Here is a 25132-nt window from a genome sequence, read left to right on the forward strand (position 1 = left end):
CTCCTCTCCCGCAGGCTGTTTTTTTCATATGTTTCACAAGTTATCACACGGCCCATTGAACGTTTCTTTTAACGTGATTACATTTCTGAAATCAATTCTGTACTGCATTGTGTTTTGAGTCTTCTAATACAAGGACAGTTTGATATGATGAGTGTGCTGACAGTGACTACACTACTGTCTAGTGTGTGTGTGTGTGTGTGTGTGTGTGTTTCCATCTCTCTCCTGCATAAGTACATAGCCCCCACATTTGAGGAATTTGTCTGATTTATTTTAGAGTTATTATTATCTCATTGTTGGCTACACTTGGGCTGTGTGCGTCAGTGTGCACTGTAGCTCTACATTTTGCATCCAATAACAAAGCAGCGTCTCAGCCTCAGGCTCATTTTGACCAATGTGAACTCCTCCTTGTTCACCTCTCTGACTGCTAACTGCAGCACAGAGAGGGAAAGAACCAGAGTTTGCTTGTGTATACAGAACATGTTTGTTGAATCTTTGTCCTTATTACTTCAGTCGAGAAGCTCTGATGTTTTCCTGTGACGTTCAAAATCTTCACACTGTCTTTTCATATTCTTTTTTACACATATTCTAAAGATGGGTATGATGAGGAAAAGGCAATGTTGCACTCCAGACACAAATGCTTGTCCCCTGTACGCCCTTAATAACTGGAAGTAACCAATCAAGTTTGGAACATGCAAACACACACACACAACTTTATTTTTGCATCATTTATAAAACGCCCTGTCAAACAAGAATATATTCACAATGCCTCTAGCCCAAACAGTACAGTTGCAACAGTTTTCCAGTGGGTGAAAAAGCTTTTTGTGCTGTTGTGAAATCACGCCTGGGTTTACATGAAAAGAACAATCAAAAGTTTCCTTAACTCTAGTTTCAGCTCTTTTGAAGTTCTGTCACACACCTGTCTTATTTCTCTGAATACATTAAATTATTCATCAGATTTTCTTCATCAGGCTGGTTTTAATAAATTCTCCAGCTGTTTGCACTCATTTTGTAGGACTTGTCTCTAAGTGCTCATTAATCTCTCAGGAGGTGTAACCAAGGACTGAGCTGCACATTGTGATGTTAATTGAGCGAGAGGGTATCAGGTTATGAGTGATAACCGCTCAGTGTGGTGGTGACATACTGACAGGTTGGCTCTCTCACTCTTGTTATGGGTATCTCTGTACAAATCAAATTTATAGCTCAGAACAGTTTCTCTACATCCGCATCATGCTTTGTTGTTAGATATCCCTGCTGTGCAACTGTAAACAGCTCTCTGATAGCAGAGTCTGACTGCAGTGACTGACTATGATGTCCTCAGTCAGGATGATGTAATTACAGTGAGTAAGGGCCACTCCGTCACAACAGCAGTTATTTGATCTTGGGTGTGTGTGTGGGTGTGTGTGGGGTGGGGGGGGGGCATTATTGGCATCTCAGTGTCAGACCAATGTGACTTGAGTTTACTTGTGTATTTTCCATTTAGCCAAACATGAAATGTCACATTCTTGCTCCTGCTAATAAAGTGCTCAAGCTAAAAATTGGACAGATTTTACATGGCCTTCATTTCAGTTGGCACTTTTTAAGCTATATCTAACTAATGCAGTCAAATACAACATCACTGCAATATACTGCATCTTCTTCAAGGTTGTAATGTAACATTTTTGTTAAAATTATTTTTTTTAAAGTGTTGTTTCAACTGCAAGGTCACTTTGGAGGCTAAAGTGCTGTGTAATTGTTAGCATTGTACTTGGAGATGTTTCTAATATTATAAGAGCCACAATGGTTAATCAGTTAATAGTTTAGTTGATCCAAATGATAATTAATTGACAAATATTCAGCCCTGAATATGTTAGAGGGTAGACAACATATTGGAAACATATTGGTTTTGTTGTTGTTGTTTTTAAAGATGGCCAGTATGAACAGGAGGAATGATAACAGTAAGCAAAACCTGTTCGAGTGTACACACAGGCACCTGATTGCTTTTATAGGACAGTCTTGAAAATGTCATCCTTTAACAAGGAAAGAGACACTGCAATTTGAGGACATGTTTGTAACATCAGTTTTGGTGATGATGTATTTTCTGCAGCTCAGTTTCATTTTCTTTTATTATCTGTCTTCTCTATATCCATGACAGGTTTGAAGACCTCTGATCATATTGGCTCCACAGCTAGCCAAGTGGCCAAGTAGGTGACAGCCAGGCTCACTGAGGAGGGAGACCATTAGTGAGACTGGAAGACCCTCTTACCACACCCACACTGCTTCACCCATCCCACTCCATCGCCACCACCATGTCTCTACCCAGCGGCAGCCCAGAGAGAGAGGGCTCTGGTGGGCCTCCCCCTCAGCTTGAGTGCCCTTCTTCTCCTTCGGGCATGGACCCAGACCCCCCGTCGACAGGCAGCCCAGTGCTCAGCCCAGACTCATCTTCCCATGATGCAGTGCTGTCAGCACCAGCGGCCTCCCCAGCAGACTCCGAGAACCTGAGTCCAGATGAGCTGGAGCTGCTGGCCAAACTGGAGGAGCAGAACAGGTGAGATCAGGAGCTGTTCTTATTGTGTTTAACTAATGGATGGAGTGAAATGTATGTATATGGAGTGAACACAGTTATTGTAGTTGTTAAGTAGCAGGTTCAACTAGTTCATACTGAAGTCCCCTCCCTCAAACAGCAGTGTCTATTTGTAGCTTAGCAATGTAAGCTAGGCATGGCAGTGACTTTTCTTTCACCTTTCCAAAACCAAAAAACTGTAAGAATTTTAGTGAAATGTACATGAGATACCTAATAGACAATTGTTAGCATGTCTGGCTAATTAGTAGGTACCAATAGGCTATAGTAACCAACTGTCACTTTCAAGGTCAAGGAGCACATCATTAACTTACTGCATCAGTGTTTCACTTTACAGCTCATGATTTGGGAAAGTTTACTCTCCAGCAACCCCATCCAGCATTACCATAGTATTAAGTTTGACAAATACATCAGTTAGTTCTCATCTTAAAAGCCATGCAGCAATTTATTGGACAAATATGTTTTATCTGCATTAGCGGGTGTCCAGAAAAACTAGGCTTCACAGTGGTTTTAAAACAGCAACTAATTAATTTGATGGTCTAATATGGAATATAATTAGAATTTCATGATATGGGATAGAAAGTAAGACGCCTGTTTTCAAAATGATGATAGTGGTTATACAGGTTATCAGCAAACAAACACAGTTGTTCATTCTCCTGAAACTTCATAGTGTCATTCAGTAAAATGAAAGTATGTGAGATGTGATCTCATACAGAAAAGAATTTCAGCAATGAATTTGAAAAGTTGAACATAGTAACCACAGATATTATCGACCTTGATGAAAACAAAGGAGATCTTGCCATATACCCAGAAGCATACAAAGCTGAAGACAGAAATCTGTGCAGGCCACGCGCGAGTTGTTTTTTATTATCAAGAGCAAAGCAATATCAGTGATCTTTGAGTGATACAATCTTTTTGATCAAAATTTTGGCTGTTTAAGAATCAAGACAGAAGCAGTGTATTTACTGAAGTTGACTGTTTTGGTAAAAAGAAAATTGGGCTTAGACTAACTGATAGCAAAGCAATGAATTTTACTGGTGTTCATGAAGAAGTTTCGACAGATGTTTTTGTAGTTTTTTCCCATTGGAGACTGCAGCTGTTGAGCTCCATTAACTGAAACTATAGTGCTTTACAGACACTATTCAAGACCTTGGGGGGGATCACAGCTTAGGTCATCACTGGTTGATGGAAACATGGTGTACTGTATTTTGCAGAATTTAGACTCATACTGTTTAAACTTGAAACATCGTCATGTCTTGAATGCAGCAGTCCAGTAAAAACAGATTTGTGTAAAATGACCACAAGGAAAGTTGAGCCAGAATCATAAAATCTGCATGCCCCATATTTGGAGGAAGTACAGTACACAGGGTAACAATAAATGGGTATTTAGGTCAGTGTTTTAGAAAACAGGTGAAGTTTAAAAATATGTAGGTAAATAGGTAAATCACTAAACCAGGCTAAGCCGTTAAGAAATTGAACAAGAAAAGAAGGGTACAGCACCAAATACAAAAGTCTGGAAACAAAAATACTGTGCTGTTACTGTACTATTTTTGGCATACTCATTTCATGTTAGCAGCATGACTTCTTATTGTCAAGCTTTCACATGGTGAACCAGACAATCGAAAAGGAGATTTTTGAAGGAGGTCTTCTGGTTCTCTCTGGTCTCTGGCTCTATATTTAACTGTGTAGCCTCTGTCACATGATCAAAACATAGGAGGTGGCACTGATAACAGCATGGTCACAATAGCTCCACTGTCCATCAGAAGACCACCACAGGGTTCAGTCACCAAACCAAGTACTGCTAATCTTTAATTTAAACTAAAAGAAGTAATTTTCATATAACATGTACCCCTCAATGTTACAGCATGTCCTTTCAGGGAACTCATTATTGAATCAATTCAGGATTAATTTACACAGTGATGATGTCTAAAAATATATAATCACCTGGTTTCGGTCATGTTTTAAAAAATGACTTTTCTGTTCAAGGGTAAGGTTTAATCCTGTGTTAGGTAAGGTTTAATCCCATGCAAGTAGGAGCACTAGATTTTCCATGGCAAATATCTGTAATTACCAATTTGTTACACATGTTCACCTGACAATAAAAACATTTAGTTTTCATTAGACTCACCCAACAGAGAGCTGAAGGAACAGTAAATCACTTTCTATTGAATAAAAGCAACACTTGAGATATTTTAAGTTCAAAAGCTAAACGTGCTTTTAAGAGTGTAGAGTGACCCAAAAGAATCAGACATTCAGGGTCAAGTTAGGACCGAACCATACGCCCTCTGGGTTAAAAGCAGTCTTTTTAATCACATCATGTCTGCCTTCTGCCATGTTGCTGCCCCAGTAACTCCAAAGGATACAAGGATAGCTTATGACATCCAAAGTCTAGTCTAGTATATTTTATGGACTTTGATTGTGAGGAGAATCAGTCTGTGATTGTGTGTTCAAACACTTGTAAACATTTCTGAAAATTTACATGAAGGGAGTGAACTGTAGTGCCCCATAGTAGTGCACACAGCGCATGCCACATACCCACAACATCCCTGGTTTGAGTCTGGCAAGGCACCTTTGTTGTATGTCATACCCATCTCTCTGTCTCCTTGTTTTCTGTCAACCTCTATGCCACCAACTGTTTACTAATAAATACAAATAAAATGGCCACACTGGTCAAGATAAGTACTATGTTCCACAATTTAAATTTCAATACTAAATATTCTTGGTTTCATTATTTATGCAACATCTATTTCTTGAATTTTCATGCACAGAAAGGCAGCATATTCATTTGATTAGTTGAGGTAGGTTGGTAGCTTGGCATATGAAAGGCATAATAGAAGTCAAACTCACTGGTAATCAAATTGAAGGCCAGCTGCCCCCCCCCCCCCCCCCCCCCGCACTGATCCTTCCAATGTCACAGTATGCTTGAATGTCGAATCTGCCTGCTTCTTAGCTTTACTGTCTTTCTCCAATGTTCACTGCTTTGTACAAGGCAAACATGCTACAGCATGTAGCCATTTGTTTCCATTAGAATTAGTAATTCCTAATTTAAACTTCCTGTCCTTATAAACTGTCTTTTAACACAGGTTGCTGGAGGCCGATTCAAAATCCATGCGTTCAATGAGTGGCTCACGGCGCAACAGTGGCTCCTCTCTAGTGTCCAGCTCTTCGGCCTCATCAAACCTGTCACACCTGGAGGAGGATACATGGATCTTGTGGGGCCGCATCGTCAACGAGTGGGAAGAGTGGAGACGTAAGAAGGATAAACTCCTAAAGGTGAGGATGAGGGACAGTTGATGGGATATCTAAGACTAAAGCTGTTGCTTTGGCTTTGGCTTACTGCCTTGTTAAGTTTGAAGAAAAAAACAAATGTATCTAAAAATGACAGGCATCATTAAGAAGATTATCAGCCTACTCATGTTATTTTTGCAAGGTTTACTAGATTGGTTCACAAAATGAAACACTATGACATTATGACAAACACTATGATTACATTATGCATTATAAATCCACCTGACTCATCGCACCTTTTACGAAGGAGCTGCTTGGCTTGGCACATCCAGACTTTGTCACTGTTCTGTTTTACTCACTTACTATAAGGTCAAACTCTGTCTGTGTGTCTACACTGGAGGTGTTCAGGTTCAGTGTTGAATGTAGATCACCTGCATGTTGGAAGCTCTCAGAGCAGCATACACATGACTGTAGTGCATGTAAAATGGAGCAAAATATACTTAAAGTGTAAATAAACATTTCAGGTCATGGTTACACTTGTGAGACGTGGTTGAGACTTAAGGCTGCATATACTTCAATGAGAGCGTATCTATTGCATGTGACGTGTGTGAAAAACATGTCTGAAATGCTTGTCGTCTAGACACAGGGTAAAGGTTTATTTTTGCTGACATTATCTTACAACTGAAATTAGTTTGAGAAGAATGAATTGCATGAACCTAAAGAAAGTGGTGACCTTTAAATAAGTTAATACACCAATTGACAGATCTACTACAGGTGATCTATTGACATGAATATATTGCTGCATGTTAACACAATAGGTTGATATGGTTACACCAATACCATTTAATTGCACTGCACCTAAACACCTTTCTCTGTCTGTCTCCTCTGTTTTCCTTTGCCTGTCTCTGTGTCCTCTGTGGCATAGACAGAAGTCCCAGGGGAGGCGAAGATGGATGAGGGAAGGGACAGCAAAATGAGTCAGGGCGAAATGGGAGAGTAGACAAACAGAAAAAATGTTGATGTTGACTGTCTGAAACTCAACAGGGGCAAAAAAGACAGAGTTTGTCAATAATAAATGGTTTTCTACAAAGAAGGAAAAAGTGAGCCATTAACTGATTTAGCTGAGGAATTATTGTGAAGACAGGTTTGTCTAAGATATGTGTATAATGTATATACGATCACAGTGGATTTAATCATGTCCATGTTAATATAGCCATCCATCATTCTATAATTGATTCCTCTTCTCCCATCTACCTGCACTTTACTCTTCAAGAGAAGCTGAGAGATGCTTAAAATGGCATCCCTCACTACATAATAAAGCAACGTATTAATCATCATTCACTATGTTTTCCCTCCAGGAGTTGATCAGGAAGGGCATCCCTCATCATTTCCGGGCCATTGTGTGGCAGCTGCTGGGCAACGCTACCGACATGCCGGTGAAGAACCAGTATTCTGAGCTGCTGAAGATGTCCTCCCCCTGTGAGAAGCTCATCCGCAGAGACATCGCCCGCACCTACCCTGAGCATGAGTTCTTCAAAGGCCAGGACAGCTTGGGGCAGGAAGTCCTCTTCAACGTCATGAAGGTGAGTGCTGCAGCATTTCAGAATCCTGACCTCGAAGCCTGTTTGATATTTAACATTTATGAAAAGGTGAAACGTCTGTCCTTTAGAATAAATGTCTTTGTTGTCATATGTGCCAATGTTCAACTGTATGTAAAGTTTTTTAAATGACGTTATATAGTCATTTCTGAAGACATTTTGCATGAATTCACACTGAGAAAAATGTTATGTTGTGCCAAATCAGGATTTTTTCTGCCGCTTTTTTTCTGGTATTGGACATTGTTAACGTTAGAGCTTCCTGGTGTTGTGGGAGTGTAAGTTTAATGAAGATAAAAAATAATTTACAGGGTTAGGGGTTTTGGCAGGTGGGGGAAAACTAATATCTGGTGTAGCAGTGCAGTGTGGAAAAATTACTCCCCTCCAAATACCTCCCAAATTGATTTTGTACTGTGAGCACCAGTGAACTTGTTTTCTTTGTAGACAGGCTATGTGATAAGCTCACCTTCCTTACCCATTTCTTGCTCTGTGCTGTGCTGCTGGCGCTGCTACTCTTAGCAGTGCTGCATTTGAATTAACCAGATAACTTCAACAACACATCATGTACATATCCACTGTCTGATTATTCATCATTATCACACATTAGAATTTATAATTTGTGATAATAGGACATACTCATGCAATTTTAGGGCACTTTATGCTCCTCATACTAGCAACCGAACCAGTGTGGGGGAGCTATGGCATCAGCTACAAGGAATGCCTGAGTGCAGCACAAGAAAAATTACCTCACTTTACATTATTATGAAGATTTATTTACTCATTAACAGTCCAGCCCACTTCAACCCCTGCATGGGATACCTTTAATATGTTGATTATTTCTCCAGTTATTTGAAAATGCATTGAGTACAAGTTCCCAAAGTGATGTCTCCAAATTACAGAACAGCAACAGTCAAGATGTTCAATTTATAACACAAAGCAGCAGCAAATCGTTTGAGAAACTGAAACCAGCATTGTTGCTTGATAAGGGACTTAAATCATTTAAGTGTTAAATTGTTTGTTTGTTTCAGCAGGCAAATGTTATGTTGTATGTATTTATAAAAAGTAACAATGATAAAATTAGTGTGACATCTTGAAATATTTCTTAATGCAGTCATGCAGACAAAGATGCAACGAACTGGAAAGATTTGAACTGCTGTAAATAACATCTGTATTTTCTACTTGCCAGGCTAAGTTTTGCCTTCATGGTGTAATTTTGATCATGAAACAAAATCATTGTGGACATCATGGAAACAATCTTGTTAGCTGTCCACGCATCGGTGGAGTTCCCTGTAGCTCAGCTGCTCAGGAAATAAAGGGACCTCTGGTGACTTGTTTATCATGTTGCTGGTGTGTCTGGTCAGGATTGCAGATGTCATCTGTGCTGCTTTCTATAAATATGAAGCATAACAAATCTAATTTGTGTGTCTTTTTTCAGGCCTACTCTCTGGTGGATCGAGAGGTGGGCTACTGCCAAGGCAGTGCATTCATCGTTGGTCTGCTGCTTATGCAGGTAAAATGAACCATAATGAGGGTACAGTGTCACTGTGGGAGCTGTGAGGCTCATTGTAATCAGTCCCACTAGATTTCCTTAATTACTACAACCAAAACCAGTTGATTATATGGTACGTTTTTTTTAAATTACAATACCTTGCGATATCCAGTTTATAATTAATGAGCAAACTTTACCTCTCACCTTGTACCAGATGCCCGAGGAGGAGGCGTTTTGTGTGTTTGTGCGTCTGATGCAAGAGTACCGTCTACGAGAGCTCTTTAAACCCAGCATGGCTGAGCTGGGCCTCTGCATCTACCAGTTTGAGTATTTGCTACAGGTAAAGAGGAGGCAGGAGAGTCTGCAGTTTAATGTTCATCCACAAAGGGGCAGCAAATCTTTCATTTATATATCTAGCACATCACTTTCTCTTTTGACATATCCTTTTGAGGCTTAAAATCATACTTTTTTATTTTTATATTTTAGGAGCAACTTCCAGAGCTGAACGTCCATTTCCGGTCTCAGAGTTTCCACACATCCATGTACGCCTCATCCTGGTTCCTCACCCTCTTCCTCACCTTTCTCCCTCTGCCTGTTGCCACGCGCATATTTGATATTTTCATGTATGAGGTAGGACACATTTTTATTATTTGATGTTTGTACTGTCTATATTTAGTTTATTAATTAAACTAAGCACCCATTTTAAATATATGTGACCTTTCTGCAGGGCCTAGAGATTATCTTCCGTGTGGGCCTGGCCATCCTGCAGTATAACCAGACTGACCTCATTCAGCTGGACATGGAGGGCATGTCACAGGTAAGCCGTTGCTGGTTTGCAACACTTGCTGCAGAATTGAGTTTCATGTACACATTCAACCAACACAGACTGCATGCGCCACTTTACCTTTCGCATGCAAGCTTCCTAAACTTCATATCTGAATGACAGATATGCTTTGATTTCAAAAAGAAGCTGGTTGGTCACATTGATTCAAAACAAAAACAGAATCCAGGACACGAATAATAATGAAATGAAACTCTGCCATGGTGTGATTTTTACACTGCGTTTGTAATAAAACATTATGCCTGTCAAATCTATCTCTCATAATCTGGATGATGTTAACATTAATGCAAACTGAAAAAAAAATGTTTTGCTAATTAGTAGAACAGGTTGATTGGATCTTTCTTTGCATTGTATGTGATCTTTAATTAGAGAGTATGTCATGTCAGTCATTTCAGAAATAGTGAAAAATGTCTAGTATGCAGTGTGTGGCTTATTCAGATTTCTTGTTTTAATCAACCAGCAGTCCAAAACTAAATGATTTTCAGTTTATTATCATATATGGCAAGGAAAAGCAGCAAATCCTCACATTTGAGAAGTTGAAATTAGAGGATTTGGGCAATTTGTCTTGAAAAATTACTTGAACCATTAAGTTTAGTTAAATACAGTATTGTAATTCAAAATGAATATATAAAAATATAAAAGAAATCTACAGTATTTATAAACTTCTTTCACAGTGATGCAGTAAAGCATGATTTTGTGTTTTTTCATGTGATTATTTTTATAATAAAGGCAGTATATTGTCTGAATTACAGAAATTAAGAAGCTGCCAGATCACCTCAGCTGCTCTTTCTCAGTATTCTAAAATGTGTCTGTGTGCTACCTCGTTGAATATTAATGAGCATCTTTGTCAGTCTCAAGCTCTCTAATCTTGTCTGTTTCCCCGTGCGTCGGCCAGCATTTCCAGAAGGTGATCCCCCACCAGTTTGACAGCTGCCCCGACAAGCTGATCCTCAGGGCCTACCAGGTCAAATACAACCCCAAGAGGATGAAGAAGTAAGAGTGCTCAGTACTCAACTAACAAGTAGTGAGAATTGAGCTGCACCGGCCCAGTAGGATTTGTATTTCTATCTTACTAATGCAGAGGTTTTACACAGAAGCACACTCATATCCGCTGTGTGATGTATGCTTGTTTTATTGAATAAGTCTTGTTAGGTGGATGAAAAACCCGGGAAGAAGCACTTTGCTGTTTTGATTCTTGTTTTCTGAGTAATGTGATAAAAACTGAACTAATCAACAGCACACAACAACAAATGAATGATGTTCCTTTTTTTTTTTTAAATATTTAAATGTTGGGGTATTACTGAGTAATCCTGTGTTACTTATTTTTCATCAGACTTGAGAAAGAATATACCACAATCAAGAACAAAGAAATGGAGGAGCAAATTGAGATCAAGGTGTGTGTGTGTGTGTGTGTGTGTGTGTGTGTGTGTGTGTGTGTGTGTGTGTGTATTTCATGTATTTGTGCATGATGTGGTATTAAAATATGAGTGCTCTGAATCCCTCTCATCTTACTCTCCTTCTTCAGAGGTTACGCACAGAAAACAGGCTGCTGAAGCAGAGGATTGAGACTCTGGAGAAGGTAAGAGATGGGGTTTGACTGCAGCTTATCTAAATGCTAATATAAATCAGGTTTATGCAGCATCATTGAGACAAAATGACTTGATTGCTCAGTGTGGGATTGGTCCCATTTTGATCAGATCTAGCTAAAAACAGTAACAAGATAAAGCTGTGGGTTTACATTTGTGAGCTCACTTTCCGTTGTTAGTTTTCTGAGAGTAATTTTGTACTGTGTGTGTGTGTGTGTGTGTGTGTGTGTGTGTGTGTGTGTGTGTGTGTGTGTGTGTGTGTGTGTGTGTGCAAGAAAAAAATGTTTCCATCTGCTGCTCCAGCGCTCTGCTATTGATTGAGAGAGACTGCAGTTTTGAATATTCTCTTCCTTTCTAAAATGCTATTTTTTCTGAGTGATCTCACTGCTGCCTCTTTTTTCTTCACATCTAGCCTTCTCTAAAATGGTTTCCTCAACCTGTGATCCATTTCTTTCTTTTCCTTGAATTTCCTCTTGGGTGTTGTTGTGGTTTATCCTTCCTGGTGTCCCACTGTCTTTCAATCTCTTCATCTCTTTTTTTCATCCTCTTGTTCCTTTCCGTCATTGCGCTGTAGGAGAGCGCTGCTCTGGCAGACAGACTGATACAGGTAGAGTACTGTAAACCATTTTCCTGCTGAACTAGCTATCCTCTGCTTTACTCACACCTCCGTCTTCCTCCTCCTCCTCTTTCTGCTCTCTTGCACTGCCTCTTTCACTCCTCTTAACAGTAACCAGCCAAAAGTGCATGAAAGAATATTGTTTATGATGCTTATCAGTTCAAGACTGTCCTGTGATCCCTGAATGCATGTATTTATCCATAAGGGAAACGCTAATATGAGATTGTACAATTCCTGCATGTGGCATGTAAACATTTATTATTACTGCTGTTACAATTATACATTTTATTATATAATTATATATGTAGTTTGCCAAAGTAGGAATTAAATATACTAAAGAGACTGATATACCACTCTCATGTACACTAAATATGAAGCTACCATCAGGAGGTTAGCTGGTTAGCTTAGTACAAAGACTGGAAACAACAAGAAACAGCTTGCTAGGGCTCTGTCCAAAGGTAACAAAATACACCTTCCAGCACCTCTGAAGCACACTTAGTAGTTCAGTGACAGTTATTGTCTGAATTGAACAAGATAAAAACATGTTAATTGGTGATTTTGTTAGCTTTAGAAAGAGACAAGCTAACGGTTTCCTCCTTTTTACAGCTAAGATAACCAGCTACTGGCTGAAGCTCTATATTTAATGGACAGATACAGAGTGAGAGTGGTATCTTCTATGCAAAATGATATAGTTCATAAAATGTCAAATTAAAGGACCAGTGTGTAAGATTTAGCGAGTTCCATTGACAGAAATTGAATATAGTAGCCATAAATATGTTTTTAATAGTGTGTAATCACCTGAAAATAAGGAGTTGTGTTTTTGTTAGCTTAGAATGAGCCCTTTATATCTTCATAGGGAGTGAATCCTTTTCCACAGAGGCCACCATGTTTCTACAGAACAGAAAAAACAAACAAAGGCACACTTTTGTGACCACTGTAAATTCTCCTACATACAATGGGTGGGGTATTCAGTTTGTACAATCTGCAACTTCACAGTTACATCCCACTGAGTCCTACACACTGATCCTTTAAGGCTACCATGTAACATGTTCCCCTCAAGTATAGTAAAGTTTTATTCCCTAAATACAAGCCCAAAATGTCCCTTTGCCCCATACTGGTATATACAGTAGTCTGCATATTGAAGTTTAAACTCCCCAACTGATCTTGACCCCCGTCTGGCCTGCTGTTGTAGGGTCAGGTAACAAGGGCACAGGAAGCAGAGGAGAACTATGTGATCAAGCGGGAGCTGGCAGTGGTGAGGCAGCAGTGCAACACAGCCAGCGAGAGCCTCGAGAAAGCGCAGGAAACCATCAGAGAACTGCAGCAACAGAAGGTGAACACCAAGACCCAATCTGTGCAGAAACACAGTGTTAGCAACAGAGATGATGATTCAAACACAAAGGTTGACTGGCGGCACTCTCACTTTTGATAAACATGAGGCTGAGTCTAAAATATCTTATAAAAAATATAAAACTTTAAAAAAGCCCTTAAGTGAAGTTTCTTCTAAACATGTCAACTCATTTTATAGCATACAGTTGGTCTTGTGTCAGATTTAGAGCAACATGACTTGAATGAACTCATTGCAACACAGATTGTGAAGAGTTCAGTGGAAATTTGAAGACATTAAATGTGTGCAACACAAACCACCAAATCATGAGACCAGTGTTGTAACCCAACTACAGAGAAGGTTTGTTTGTCTTGACAACACCAGAAATATATAATAATCAATACTGATTATATCAAATATAGTTATTTTAATCATGTTTATTAGGTTGTTTGATACACATCAGCAGAGAGCTGTTTCCAGCTCATTTACAACATTTAATTTCTAAAATGGCCTGTCAGGGAGTTTTGAAGGATTCAGGATGTGAAAAAAAAAATCATAAACTTAATTCATATATAACACAATTATGTGCTTTGCAATACAATTTAATTTGTCATGTAAATACTCTTTAAGTATCTTGAAAAGTGCTCTATAATTGCTAAATAAAGTACAGTATAATTATTAGTGGTGGAAGTTTTAAAAGTAGCTTCAAAATGCTTAACAGAGGGAGATAAAGTACTTTTTTTAAAGAGAGAGATGTGTTCAAACTGCACAAACCACAAAATATAAGGTTTCACACCAAGAAAACAAATTGTTAGATTGTATTGCTGCGTCATTAAGGCGACCAGGGATGCCTCATGTTATACAGGGATACAGCATGAATATTTGAATGTACTCAATTGACTTTTACTCAAAAGACCTATGGTCTAAATAGCTTCTTTTCTGTCTTTTTTCATGATCGCATTATCCTGCCAGCAATGTAAAAATCAGATTTTTCACTATACTATGTAGTCTGCTGGTTCAGTTCATGTGTGAGGGAAGTGTTATACAGGGACAATGTAACAAAATAACTTTTGGGGCACTGCTTTGGTGTATTGTTAAAATATTCTTGTAATATTATCATAGGAACATAGATGTGGTAACATGTAGTGAATTCTACTTAATATCATCACTGTTTAATTGATGTAAGTTTATCCTTCTGCTTTTAATTATTTTTGCTCTGTGCTTGTTCCACATTTGTAAAACGTACACACTTTTAGTAGATTATTCAAACACATCCACGTCAGGAACAAACACACCCAGGTTGACATTACAGCACTGTGCAGCTCAGGACCTAATGGGACTTTTTGCTGTCTGAAAATAACAGAAAACATAGCCCTGACTAATTATTTACCGTTTACTGCAATCAAACTTGAAGTGTCTGCATTTATTGACTTGAGACTGACTTTTTTTTAAATCTTTTCTTTCCTGCGTTATAATTTTACTCCTTGATGACAAAGAAGTGACTCAAACAGTTGTGTTTCCATATGACACTAAGAGGAAATGAGTGATTTACCTATGAACTAACCCTGCAAAGCTCAGCACCCCGAGCCCCATCTAGTGCAGTCTGTTAGTATTTGGACAGTTTTGTTTTGGCTCTGAACGCTGAACCACAGAATGTAAAATGAAGCACTTTAACATTCAATATGCTGCCAAGTAGAGCCAAAAAAGATGTGACTTATATCGCTGTCTATGTACATATGGACTGCCTAAAGAAGTCGAGAAGGTTCTTAAAAATGTGCAACCTTATCTGTTTTCCTCTGCACAGTATTTATGACACATGGCCTGAATTTGAAGCAATAATATGTTGGGGGGGGGGGGGGGGGGGGGGGTTTCAATTAGATTTCAAGGTTTTATTGTCATTTTAACACATTGTTAAAGTAAAAAAGTATGAAATTCACATTACTTAGGGTTCTGACTAAAGAGAAATGTTTACCCCACACAAAATGTGTGAATAAAATACAGAAAATACTAACTAAATAATAATACAATTATAAATAAAAAAGTACTAAAATATGAAAAGTACCAAATAATAGTAGCAGTGGCTGAGTGTATACAGTACACAGGATAACACACAACACACAGATGGTAGTACAATTGGTGTAATAATGAAATACATGGCAATGACATTATAGTTATATTGACTGTAGTGTTCAAATTGGTGTGTGTGTGTGTGTGTGTGTGTGTGTGTGTGTGTGTGTGTGTGTGTGTGTGTGTGTGTGTGTGTGTGTCATTAATTTATTACATTATCATTGCTGGTTCCATAATCTATAACTGATTATACATTTACAATAAAACAATATTTAAGGTTCAAGATAAATATAATTTGAATTTATCAAATTGGTTTACAAACATTTTTATAAACTATATTATACAGATGATATAGTAGTGCTACTATAGTATAAATTACATCTATGGAGGACAATATAATAATAATAATAATTACTAATAATAAACTTAAGCACTTTTCTTAACAAAGTTAAATAACAGCAGAGACTCATCCAATGATCTAAATGACCACTGAGGCACAGATGGAGTTGTCTCGCGATATCAGACAATCACAGATCTCCCTGCCTACCTATCGTCTGGAGACTTTAAAATACACAGTTGTTGTTTGTATTGTGGCGAGAACGGCCGCTAACAAACATTTATGTTATGTCAAGGAAAGGGCTGCCCCAAAGACTTTGGATTGAATATGCAAAAACTGATAATTTTTTTTTTCAGTTTTAACAATGAAAGCTGGGGGAGTCTCCTCAGTGTCTACGTCAGCAAAGCATTAGACAGACTGAGTTAACAAGTTGTAGCAAGACCATTTAATGCTTCAAAAGCAATAAATAAGATTGTAGCAATATAGTTTACAACAATGTAATTGCTGTATTTCTAGTTTGTGAAAATCACACCATTCAGTTTGTTCAGCTATTTGGCTAAATGTGGTTGTTTGTAATAAATGTGTTAGCAATAGGTGTCAAAGTGTAAAAGAGTTTCAAAATGCTTTTCTGTTTGTCTACCACCAAAGATTCAATTCACACACTTGCATCAGCAAATCACATGCATCTGTGAAAAGCATAGTTCTCTCATTCACACAGTGTGGAAAACAAAAAAAAAGTAGTGATATGAGCAAATGTTACGTATATTAAAAATCCAAGTGGATCAGAGAAATGATGCTTTTGTGACGAGTGATTTTATTCCAGTTGAGATTGCTGGCATTCGTCACCTTTCAGAGTTCTCACACCTCCAGGCACCCGCAGTCCTTTTGATAACCAAGACTGAGATGCCTACAATGACAAACTGAGACTCTTTCACTCACGCTATGTACTTGCCCAATTTCAAGCTTTTGGTATTTTGCCTCATAGGAAAGTATTTTTCCACTGAGCCCTCTCTGTTTTTCTGCTGTTCTCACACCTCTCACTTTGTAGTTTCACTTTAATGTGGTGACATGAACATGTACAGTAGCTTTCTATATTCTGACATCACTCTGACTCAGTGTGGCAGGAGTGACGCTTCATACCAATTTGCCAATACCATTTTGTCAATCAGCTTTGTTTTTTTAAAGTTGCTATAGAAAATAAAATAACAACTGGGAACACCAGTCACTTGAACAGAGGAGTTGACTGATGTTCGAAAAAAATTGAAAACCAAGAATAGTTTTAATTTTGACTTGCTTCTTACAGAAATAAGGAATAAGGGAATAACTTTTCTGCTTTGAGGTTGCAACCAAGGCATCAAATGTATTGCTGTTATGATCCTGCTATATGCGCTGAGAACGTGTCATTTTAGCCCTCAAATGAAGGTCACGTAGAGATCCTGTAAATCGTGACGGTGTGTCACAATCTCAGTTTGCTGCAAGAGTTCTCTGCATAAGTGTACACTAATACAGATCAAAGAAACAGAAAGAGAAATGGATATTATAGGAGCTTGTGTGAGAATTCACACCTCTTGAAGCTTTGTGGTAATGTTCGCTGAGTTGAAGTTCAGTCATGACAAACTTCTTTATTTAGAACTAGTCTGCATACATCAATAAAATGCAAACTGTAGGTTTTCACTTGTGTCCACGGTCCAAACAAGATCACTCAACTTCAAATTCATGTGACCAATGTTCTCACTTAGTGAATATCACACAATCTCAAGAAAGCTGAGTTGAGAGAGAGAGAAAAGTTGGTGTCATTGACCAGCTATATGATAAGTGCCTATGTAACTCTTGTGATGCTTGTTTCAGTACACAGAGCAGTTTGTGAGCAATCTGCAGACCGAGCTGGAGCAGTCCCGACTGCGTGAGGCCGAACTGCTGGGAGCACTGAAGGAAATGCAAGACAAGGTGCTAGACCTGGAGAAGGTGAGCTAACTGGCACACATTTCAGTGTGTGAGAGAGAAAATCAAGTGTAATTGATGACATTCACTGCATTTGTGAGTGTATTAAAGATTATTTTTACTTTTGATTCACACTTTAGGAGACATACAGAGTACCAGTTTCTCTGTTAGCCACAGTGAGAAAGAGATAGCGGTGTTAGGAAACAACTTCTCTGCTCTTCTTCCTGATGATGGTTTCACTGTAGCTGTCAAACTGAAAGCTATTAAAAGCAAATATACCTGTGTCTTTGTTTAGTTTTACAATTTTTTTGTATTCCTGAAACTTTTGTGTGTTTTTTTGTACATCTATGAATGGCAATGTCTGTCTGTCAGTTTGTTTACCACTTTGGTCTAAACTGAAATATCACAACATGCAAACACTCCAGACTATAAATCCTACGGACATTGGTGATCCCCTCACTTTACTCTAGTGCCAATCAGGTTGACTTTTGCGGTTTTAAGTCAAATATCTCCACAACTATTGAACAAACTGCCATCACATGTGTTACATTAACGTCACCTTCAGCATGAATTATGAACATTTGATCTGTTGCCATCATCAGGTAAAAATGGTAATTGATCGAATACATTGTTTTATTACCAAATATCAGTCAAACCAAAGACATTCCCATCAAGCTCAGTTGTACATACTAACACTCTAAACTAACATGATTGAACAGCGTGTTAGCGTGAAAAGCAGCACACTGTTCATTAATACAGCCTCACATAGCTGCTTGCATGGCTTAATGTTGTTAAACTTTAAGCATGATATGTTTGTTCATCCAGAGGAATAATTGCCTGCCTGATGAAAACAACATGGCAGCTCTGCAAGAGGAGGTGAAGCAGATGAAGCTGAGGGAGCTGGAGACGCTGCGTTCATTCAGAGAGATGCAGGACTCTGTCGCTGAGCTCAACCAGCGCTGGCAGGTAACAGACAAACTGATGCTGCTACTTTACTGATGGTCCGTCCGTGCTGCAGTAGGAGAGTTATACCTGGTTACTCTGTGTTTCTGCAGCATCATATGTCCCGTGGTAGCAGCACTGGTGGTGGCGGCAGTCACTGGAAGGAATCTCCGAAGAAGAACGCCATGAATGAGCTGCAGGACAAACTGATGACGGTCAGACTGAGGGAGGCCCAGGCCCAGGCCGAGCTCCGAGAGGTCAAACTGAAAGCCCTGCAGCAGGAGAGCCAGGTCAGACAAACTGTACAAATACACAATGTAATAAACTGAAACAGGGCAGATCGTCCCAGCAGTCTAGTGTAAATCAGTAGCTATTTTAAAATAAATGAATTAATCAACAACAATTTAGATATTAATATATAATATATAATTGTTAAAATTATTTATCAAGCCAAAATGCAGATCATTTGAAGGTCTCACCGTCCAAAATATGAGGATATTTCGCTAGTTTCTGACTCATAGACAAATTATCAGTTGGCTAATCAGCAAATTGATTGATTGCTCTGCTCTGACTGTCTCGCATTTGACATCCTTCATCTTAGAACCAGATCCACAGCAAGCTGATTGGTCGCAATGAGCAGGAACGCTCCGCCCTCCAGGACCGGCTCCAGATGCTGGCCAATCAGAACAAAGCTCTCCAGTCCCAAGTCAATGAGTTGAAAAGGAAGCAGGCCGAATCCGACTGCAAGGTTTGGATGGAGAGGGGAAAGGAAAACAAAAAAGGAGTTAGCAAGAGGGAAGAGAAGTAATGGGAGAAAGGCTGTAGAAGATGAGGGATAAGGGATGGAGATGAGCATGGAGAGATGAAGAAAACATTTGAAGGGATGATAGAAGTAAGATGTGAAAAGAAAAAGATTAAGGGATTAATCATGAATGACAGAGAACGCACTGTTCTATTAGTACTGGAAAAAACAAGAAATTAAATCAAAACAGGGATGGAGAACATACAATATATAAAGAACAAGTTAAAACTGAAGAATGAAAAGAAGACTGAGAATAAAAAGAAGAATGAGTAAATCTGCAATTTTTTAGGGAATAGAGGCGAGAAATGAGGAGAGTCTGACTAAGTGTGAGATTCTTATCCAGAAAAGACACATGGAGGAAAAGAAACATGGAGGACAGAGCAGGATGTATATCATCATATTTATTCAACACTGAAGCCCAGTGCATGATTGTCATACACAGAAATATCTTCCCTCTTTTTTCTGTCTTTCTCTACAACCTCCGCCTCCCCTCCCCCCACACATGTAGAGTAAAGAAGAAGTGATGGCTGTGCGACTGAGGGAGGCAGACAGTATGGCTGCCATGGCTGAACTCAGGCAGAAGATTGCTGAACTCGAGATACAGGTGTGTGTGTGTGTGTGTGTGTGTGTGTGCGTGTGTGTGTGTGTGTTTAAACTGATTTAAGATTTATCTTCAATTTCAATGAAGAAGGGACTATGACCTTTACATGATTTGTGTGTGTGTGTGTGTGTGTTTTCAGAAAGAGGCGGGGCTGATCCAGGGTCAGCTTAATCACTCAGACTCCAGACAGTACATCAACCAGCTCCGGGACCAGATCGCTGAGCTCAAGAACGAGGTTGGACACACACACACACACACACACACACACACACAATAAGAAATGATACATCTGATTGACTGTAATACCTTAAAGATCCCCTCCAGACACATATTAAGACATAAATATCCTGCTTGGAACAATAAAAATATAAAATCCATAAATAATCAATTATATTTAATTTGAGAAGTTGCTGGATTCTTACTGTACTGTAAGGTTCAATCTCAGTATTTGTACATTGTAGAATTGTCTTCTGAAGTATTAGTGATGTCACAAATTCTGCTTTGAGGCCCTTAAAATCAGATTATCATTGAGCTCAGGGAAACTTTCAGTCAATGAATATGAAAATGTTCTAGTATCAAACTGCGGACCAGTCTTCGAACAACTAACTGTAGAAACAAAAACACATTTTTGAGTGGAGGGGGAGGTTAAATCAAAGAATCAACTTCGCTGATGTGACACAGGAAGTCACATTACTTGTTGTGTCTCTTTTTGAAAATACTGTTTTAATGTTTCATGAGCAATTGCATGTCAGCAGTCTTTTGCTGTTCCTTGTAGAGCTGAGATTAAAAGTAGATGAACAAAGTAGTAGTTCCAGAGGACTTTCTCTGTTTAGATTTTTTTTAAATATTAGACTGTTTGGGTCAGCAAAACAAAAAAATATATGGCAGACATTGGGCTCTTGAAAACTCTGATGGATACTTCATGAAAACTTTTAGACCAAACTAATAATTTATTTAATTATTTTAATCTAGAATATAATTAATCAACACCTGAATTTTGAAGCCCTGTTTATTTTGGAAGAATTATTAATATTGATGAGTCTGCTCTGATAATCAAGCTAATTTGCTTTGTTTCCCCTTCGTTTATTAATCTTGACATTGTATTCATGTTGGCTCGTGTCTTGTCAGGATGAAGTATAGTTTTTTTCTTTTCTTTTTTTGTCCCAACAAATCAGTGGCGAGTGACTCATCTGTCCCACTGACGCTGTTTTCAGTCAATACAGAGGCTGTGGCAGCGCTTGCTAGCAGCTGTTAGCCTAAAGCTTTTTACATTATTCACAGAAATATGTTAATATGAGAGTGTATATATATCTGCAAGTGGTCATACAGCTGATTGTAGGTAAATAGCAAGCCAAGACATCTCCATTCTTAATCAGACCTGCTGAGCTCTGATTGGTCCATTGTTTTTTCCATCTAGTGTAAACAGCCATTCAGAGGGACAACACCAGACCAATTTAGATCTTAGCTTCTATTTGAAACTTATCTTGCAGCCTTACACAGATTCAGATGTCTGATCAGTTGTTTGTGCAATAAAGTATTAAACGATTGTGGTGAAATCTGATCCAGTGACAGAAGATCGCAAACTAATTTCAGAGCCTGCAAATGTTTTCTTACAGTACGTGTATCGTAGACTGATGATTTCCTCTTCAAACACAGTGTGTGTGTGTGTGTGTGTGTTGTGTCTGTATATGCATGTACGGTAGATACCCTGCAGCCTTGCTAACCACCACAAAAGAATCTTGTCATCTGCGCACAGCCTCACAACAGACACCACTTCCACCCAGATACACTCGAAGATGTGTCAATGTCTTTCTTGTAAGGAGAGACCACTAATCCTCCCCAGCAACTGTATTCTCATCATTTGTCTCAGAGTGAGCATTAATTCTGAAAGATCAGTGAGTTTCAGATCAGTGAGAATATGTGTGCGTGACAATGACAAATGTTTTTGCTTTTCTTTTTTTTCCTATCATGTGTTGCTTGGGAACTCCACTGTTGCTGATTTCCATTTTTAAATTTGAAAAAAATTCAGTGACCTCTCGGGTTCATGAAGATTTTTCGAACCATGTCTTGGAGATAGAAACTTCCCACTCAGCGTGCCCTCTACTCTGGTTTTGTTCATTCAGAGAGCAGCAGTGCGTGACTAGGAGGGAAGTGGGGGGTTTTTTAGTAAGCGAGGAGGTGTTATGTGACTGCCCTGCCCTTTACCGCTCCTCTCCTCTCTTCTCTTCTCCTCCCCCCAACTTTTTGATCAAAGCAGTGGTTTTACAAATGAGACCGAAACTTGCGTGAGTATAGCTGAGGAACCATTTAGAAAAATCTCAGTGTAGTCTTCTAAGCAATCACCATAGGTTTGAGTCATATTAAAAGTTCTGATGAATAACGCAGCTGATTTTACATGTATATTTATATGCATCAGTTGTTATGATTCACCCCAACACCAATTTAGCAGTCTTACAGCGACTACAAATACTCTTAATGTTCAACCACTTCTTCTGCTCATTGCTGTGTATGAATTAGTCTGGTTGTGTTGCAAATATAAAATGATAGAAAATGACCCAAACAGGTCATGCTTATGTTCTTTATGTTGCTGTAGCTTGATGATCAGTCACAGTCAAAACATTTCCACTGGTTAACCACTGGTCCCCTCCAACCCTCCCTCCCTACAGCTACCTGGTAGATGGTAAGGGGGGGGGTGAGAAACAAATGAGTCACTGTGGTAGATGCACATTTAACTAGCAAAAAACATATATGTCCTGATTAACTGTGGCCGCAACTCTGTCATGCAAAAGCGACTGGCTCAATCTGAAATCTGGGCGGTAGTGGTGGAACACAAACAGGCAAATGTCATTTATTTTTAGTTTTTTTTTGTTTGTTTGTTTGTTTGATTTAGTTCACTTATTTTTGTCCGGGTGGAGGACTGTGGGAGAATTTGTGTGCTCTGATTTAACGCTTAACACCTCACTGCCCTATTTGCAAAAACTCTATATGGTAAACAAGATACAGATCAGCGGGTTTCACAGTTTTTTTCACACCCAACTACCAGTTAAAAAAAAATCCCAGCACCTGACATTAAATGCAAAGACTGATGTGACAAATAAATGTTACCGTTGACTGTTATTAACTATTGCAGATGGGGCAGAAGTTTTGCATTTAATATGAAAAAAATCTTTCAGTATCACTTAAAGTTCCTCACTTTTTATATTTTCCTTCCTTTAAATCATCAGATGTAAACAATATCATATAAAACCACCAAATAATTGATAAAGAATATTTTTAACAAACTGTCCCATGTCAATTTCACTACTGTTGATATTCCATTGTTTTAGACTTTTGTTTGTGACCTCAAGTTTAATATATATGAATTATAATGAAATAAAATGTTCTTCTGCGCTGTAGACCTCTATTGTTTCCAGAAACACATAAATGAGCGTTTCTGTTGCATGGGCATTGTACCTTTTTTTGAGTTGATCTCACATACAACATCCTGCTGTGGTAAATACTAACTATAGCAGCATCCACTTAAACAACAAATGCACTATTTACTCCTGCTTGAGTAGCATTTGATTAATGCTCCGTCTGTTGTAGGAAAAATAACTGCTAGCCATTTTGAAAGAAAAACACATCTTTACGACTGACTCCCAAAGACAGAGAAGGAAAGAATAAAGTGATAAGAGAGACATTGTTGGTGTGTTCTTTTCATGTGAATTATTGACGAGGAATACAGAGTAATGTCATCCTTGAAAATCAAAGGCTTTCAACAGAATTAAATATTGCATATACCACTGAAATACAGATAATACCAACCAACTCACTGAATTAAACTTCTTCTCTGTATTCAGATCAGGGATTTGCGGGGGCACAAGGCGACCCCCAGTTCCAGGGTCAGCGGTGGAGACGGAAGTACCAACTTCCAGGATCTCTGTCTGGCCAGCCCCGCCTCTGCCGAAGGGGACTACCTGAGCTCAGACGATGACCTGCTCCCCAGCCCGCTGCCTCCCAACGCCCTTTACCCCTCCCTGAGCGGCCAGTGTCACCCGTCTGCCCGCCTCGACAGTGAAGGCAGCACAGACAGCGAGGCAGAGGAGAGAGTGCGAACACATCCGGACCCACAGCAGCTGTATGGCAGCATGGTGTGCGCCGAGGCACTGGATAACTGAGACCTGGAGGAGGTGTGAAGAATATGATAGATTTCTTTAACCTAAAGAGACATTGGAACTCTACAGCACTGGACTCCTGGTCCTGTAAACTGGAACTGTATTATCCAATCCAGTACTCCCACTCGGCTTTTCCAGTGTTTACCTTTTACGTGATGCAGATATAGTGGCATTGATTGGACCTCTTCTGATCATCATAACCTATTGTCTCCAACACCTTTTCCCTGACACTGTCTGACCCTGTGTTCCCTGACAACGAGGTCATTGTAAAGCCTCTCCTGTAAAGCCACGTGTTACTGCGCCAGAAACTGTCCGTCATAATACATATCCATCCCAACACATAAAGATCATCTGAACGGAATGATACTGAACCATTAAGACTGTTGCTGCTTGCTGCTCAAGATTGACCACTGGACCTGAATTTGTGACCGTGGCGATGTGAAAGATGGGTAGACAGACAGAAAACAACTCCTCCCTGTCCCTATAAACTGGGTAATAGACACTTGACACACTATATGCTCTGTCTACCCGTACCAGTCCAATACATCTTTCTTTCTCTTTTCCCTTTTTACGCCTCTCACGAGGAAGACACACATCCATCTTCACTGCCTTCAGAAAAAAAAGTTTTATCAGCCATCCATTAACCTCTCAAAACATTTTTAAAAGACGATGAGTATGCGAAAGAGAGGTGCAGTGTAGGAATATTGTACACATCAGTATCAAACTGTAGGGATATCACAAGATGGCATTCCTAAATGAATCATAAACATTTTAACATACTAAATATATGTGTTGTCTGTGTCTGTGGCTTGCAGATGACAAAAAGGCAAGCAAGTTAATACAGCAGCTCATGTCCAAGCATATTCACTGTAACCCACAAAAAAAGGAAGGAGAAAAACTCAATGTTGCCAAATCTTTTGTTTTGTTTTTAAAAATTATTTATATGTTGTAATTTATTTTGATATTTTTTTTATTTTTTATATATCTATATGAAGCTATAGGAGTGTAGAGGTACCGACAGAGGCCAAACTGTCCACATTGGTTGA

The 25132-nt window shown here is 39.0% G+C and overlaps 1 protein-coding gene across 1 annotated transcript; it reads left to right on the plus strand.

Annotated features, from left to right (window-relative positions):
• The first annotated feature begins 2285 nt into the window (after positions 1 to 2285).
• Positions 2286 to 24092, plus strand: evi5l (ecotropic viral integration site 5 like). Its single transcript, XM_053325174.1, has 19 exons — positions 2286 to 2527; positions 5644 to 5833; positions 7147 to 7371; positions 8819 to 8893; positions 9087 to 9212; positions 9359 to 9502; positions 9600 to 9689; positions 10609 to 10706; positions 11047 to 11107; positions 11239 to 11292; positions 11874 to 11906; positions 13108 to 13248; positions 17495 to 17611; positions 18413 to 18553; positions 18643 to 18819; positions 19131 to 19277; positions 19840 to 19935; positions 20072 to 20167; positions 23772 to 24092. Exons 1-19 carry the CDS (start codon positions 2286 to 2288, stop codon positions 24087 to 24089), a joined length of 2571 nt encoding a protein of 856 aa, XP_053181149.1. The 3' UTR covers positions 24090 to 24092.
• The last annotated feature ends 1040 nt before the right edge of the window (positions 24093 to 25132 follow it).

This window comes from Scomber japonicus, chromosome 2 (assembly GCF_027409825.1).
Source record: "Scomber japonicus isolate fScoJap1 chromosome 2, fScoJap1.pri, whole genome shotgun sequence".
Classification (NCBI taxonomy): Eukaryota; Metazoa; Chordata; class Actinopteri; order Scombriformes; family Scombridae; genus Scomber; species Scomber japonicus.

Bases quoted from the DNA above. Each gene is read 5' to 3' on its own strand.
- evi5l (XM_053325174.1), top strand. From the start codon at position 2,286: ATGTCTCTACCCAGCGGCAGCCCAGAGAGAGAGGGCTCTGGTGGGCCT. The intron at 11,293-11,873 runs GTAAGAGATGGG...ATTGCGCTGTAG, and splicing joins GGATTGAGACTCTGGAGAAG to GAGAGCGCTGCTCTGGCAGA. The intron at 13,249-17,494 runs GTGAACACCAAG...TGCTTGTTTCAG, and splicing joins GAGAACTGCAGCAACAGAAG to TACACAGAGCAGTTTGTGAG.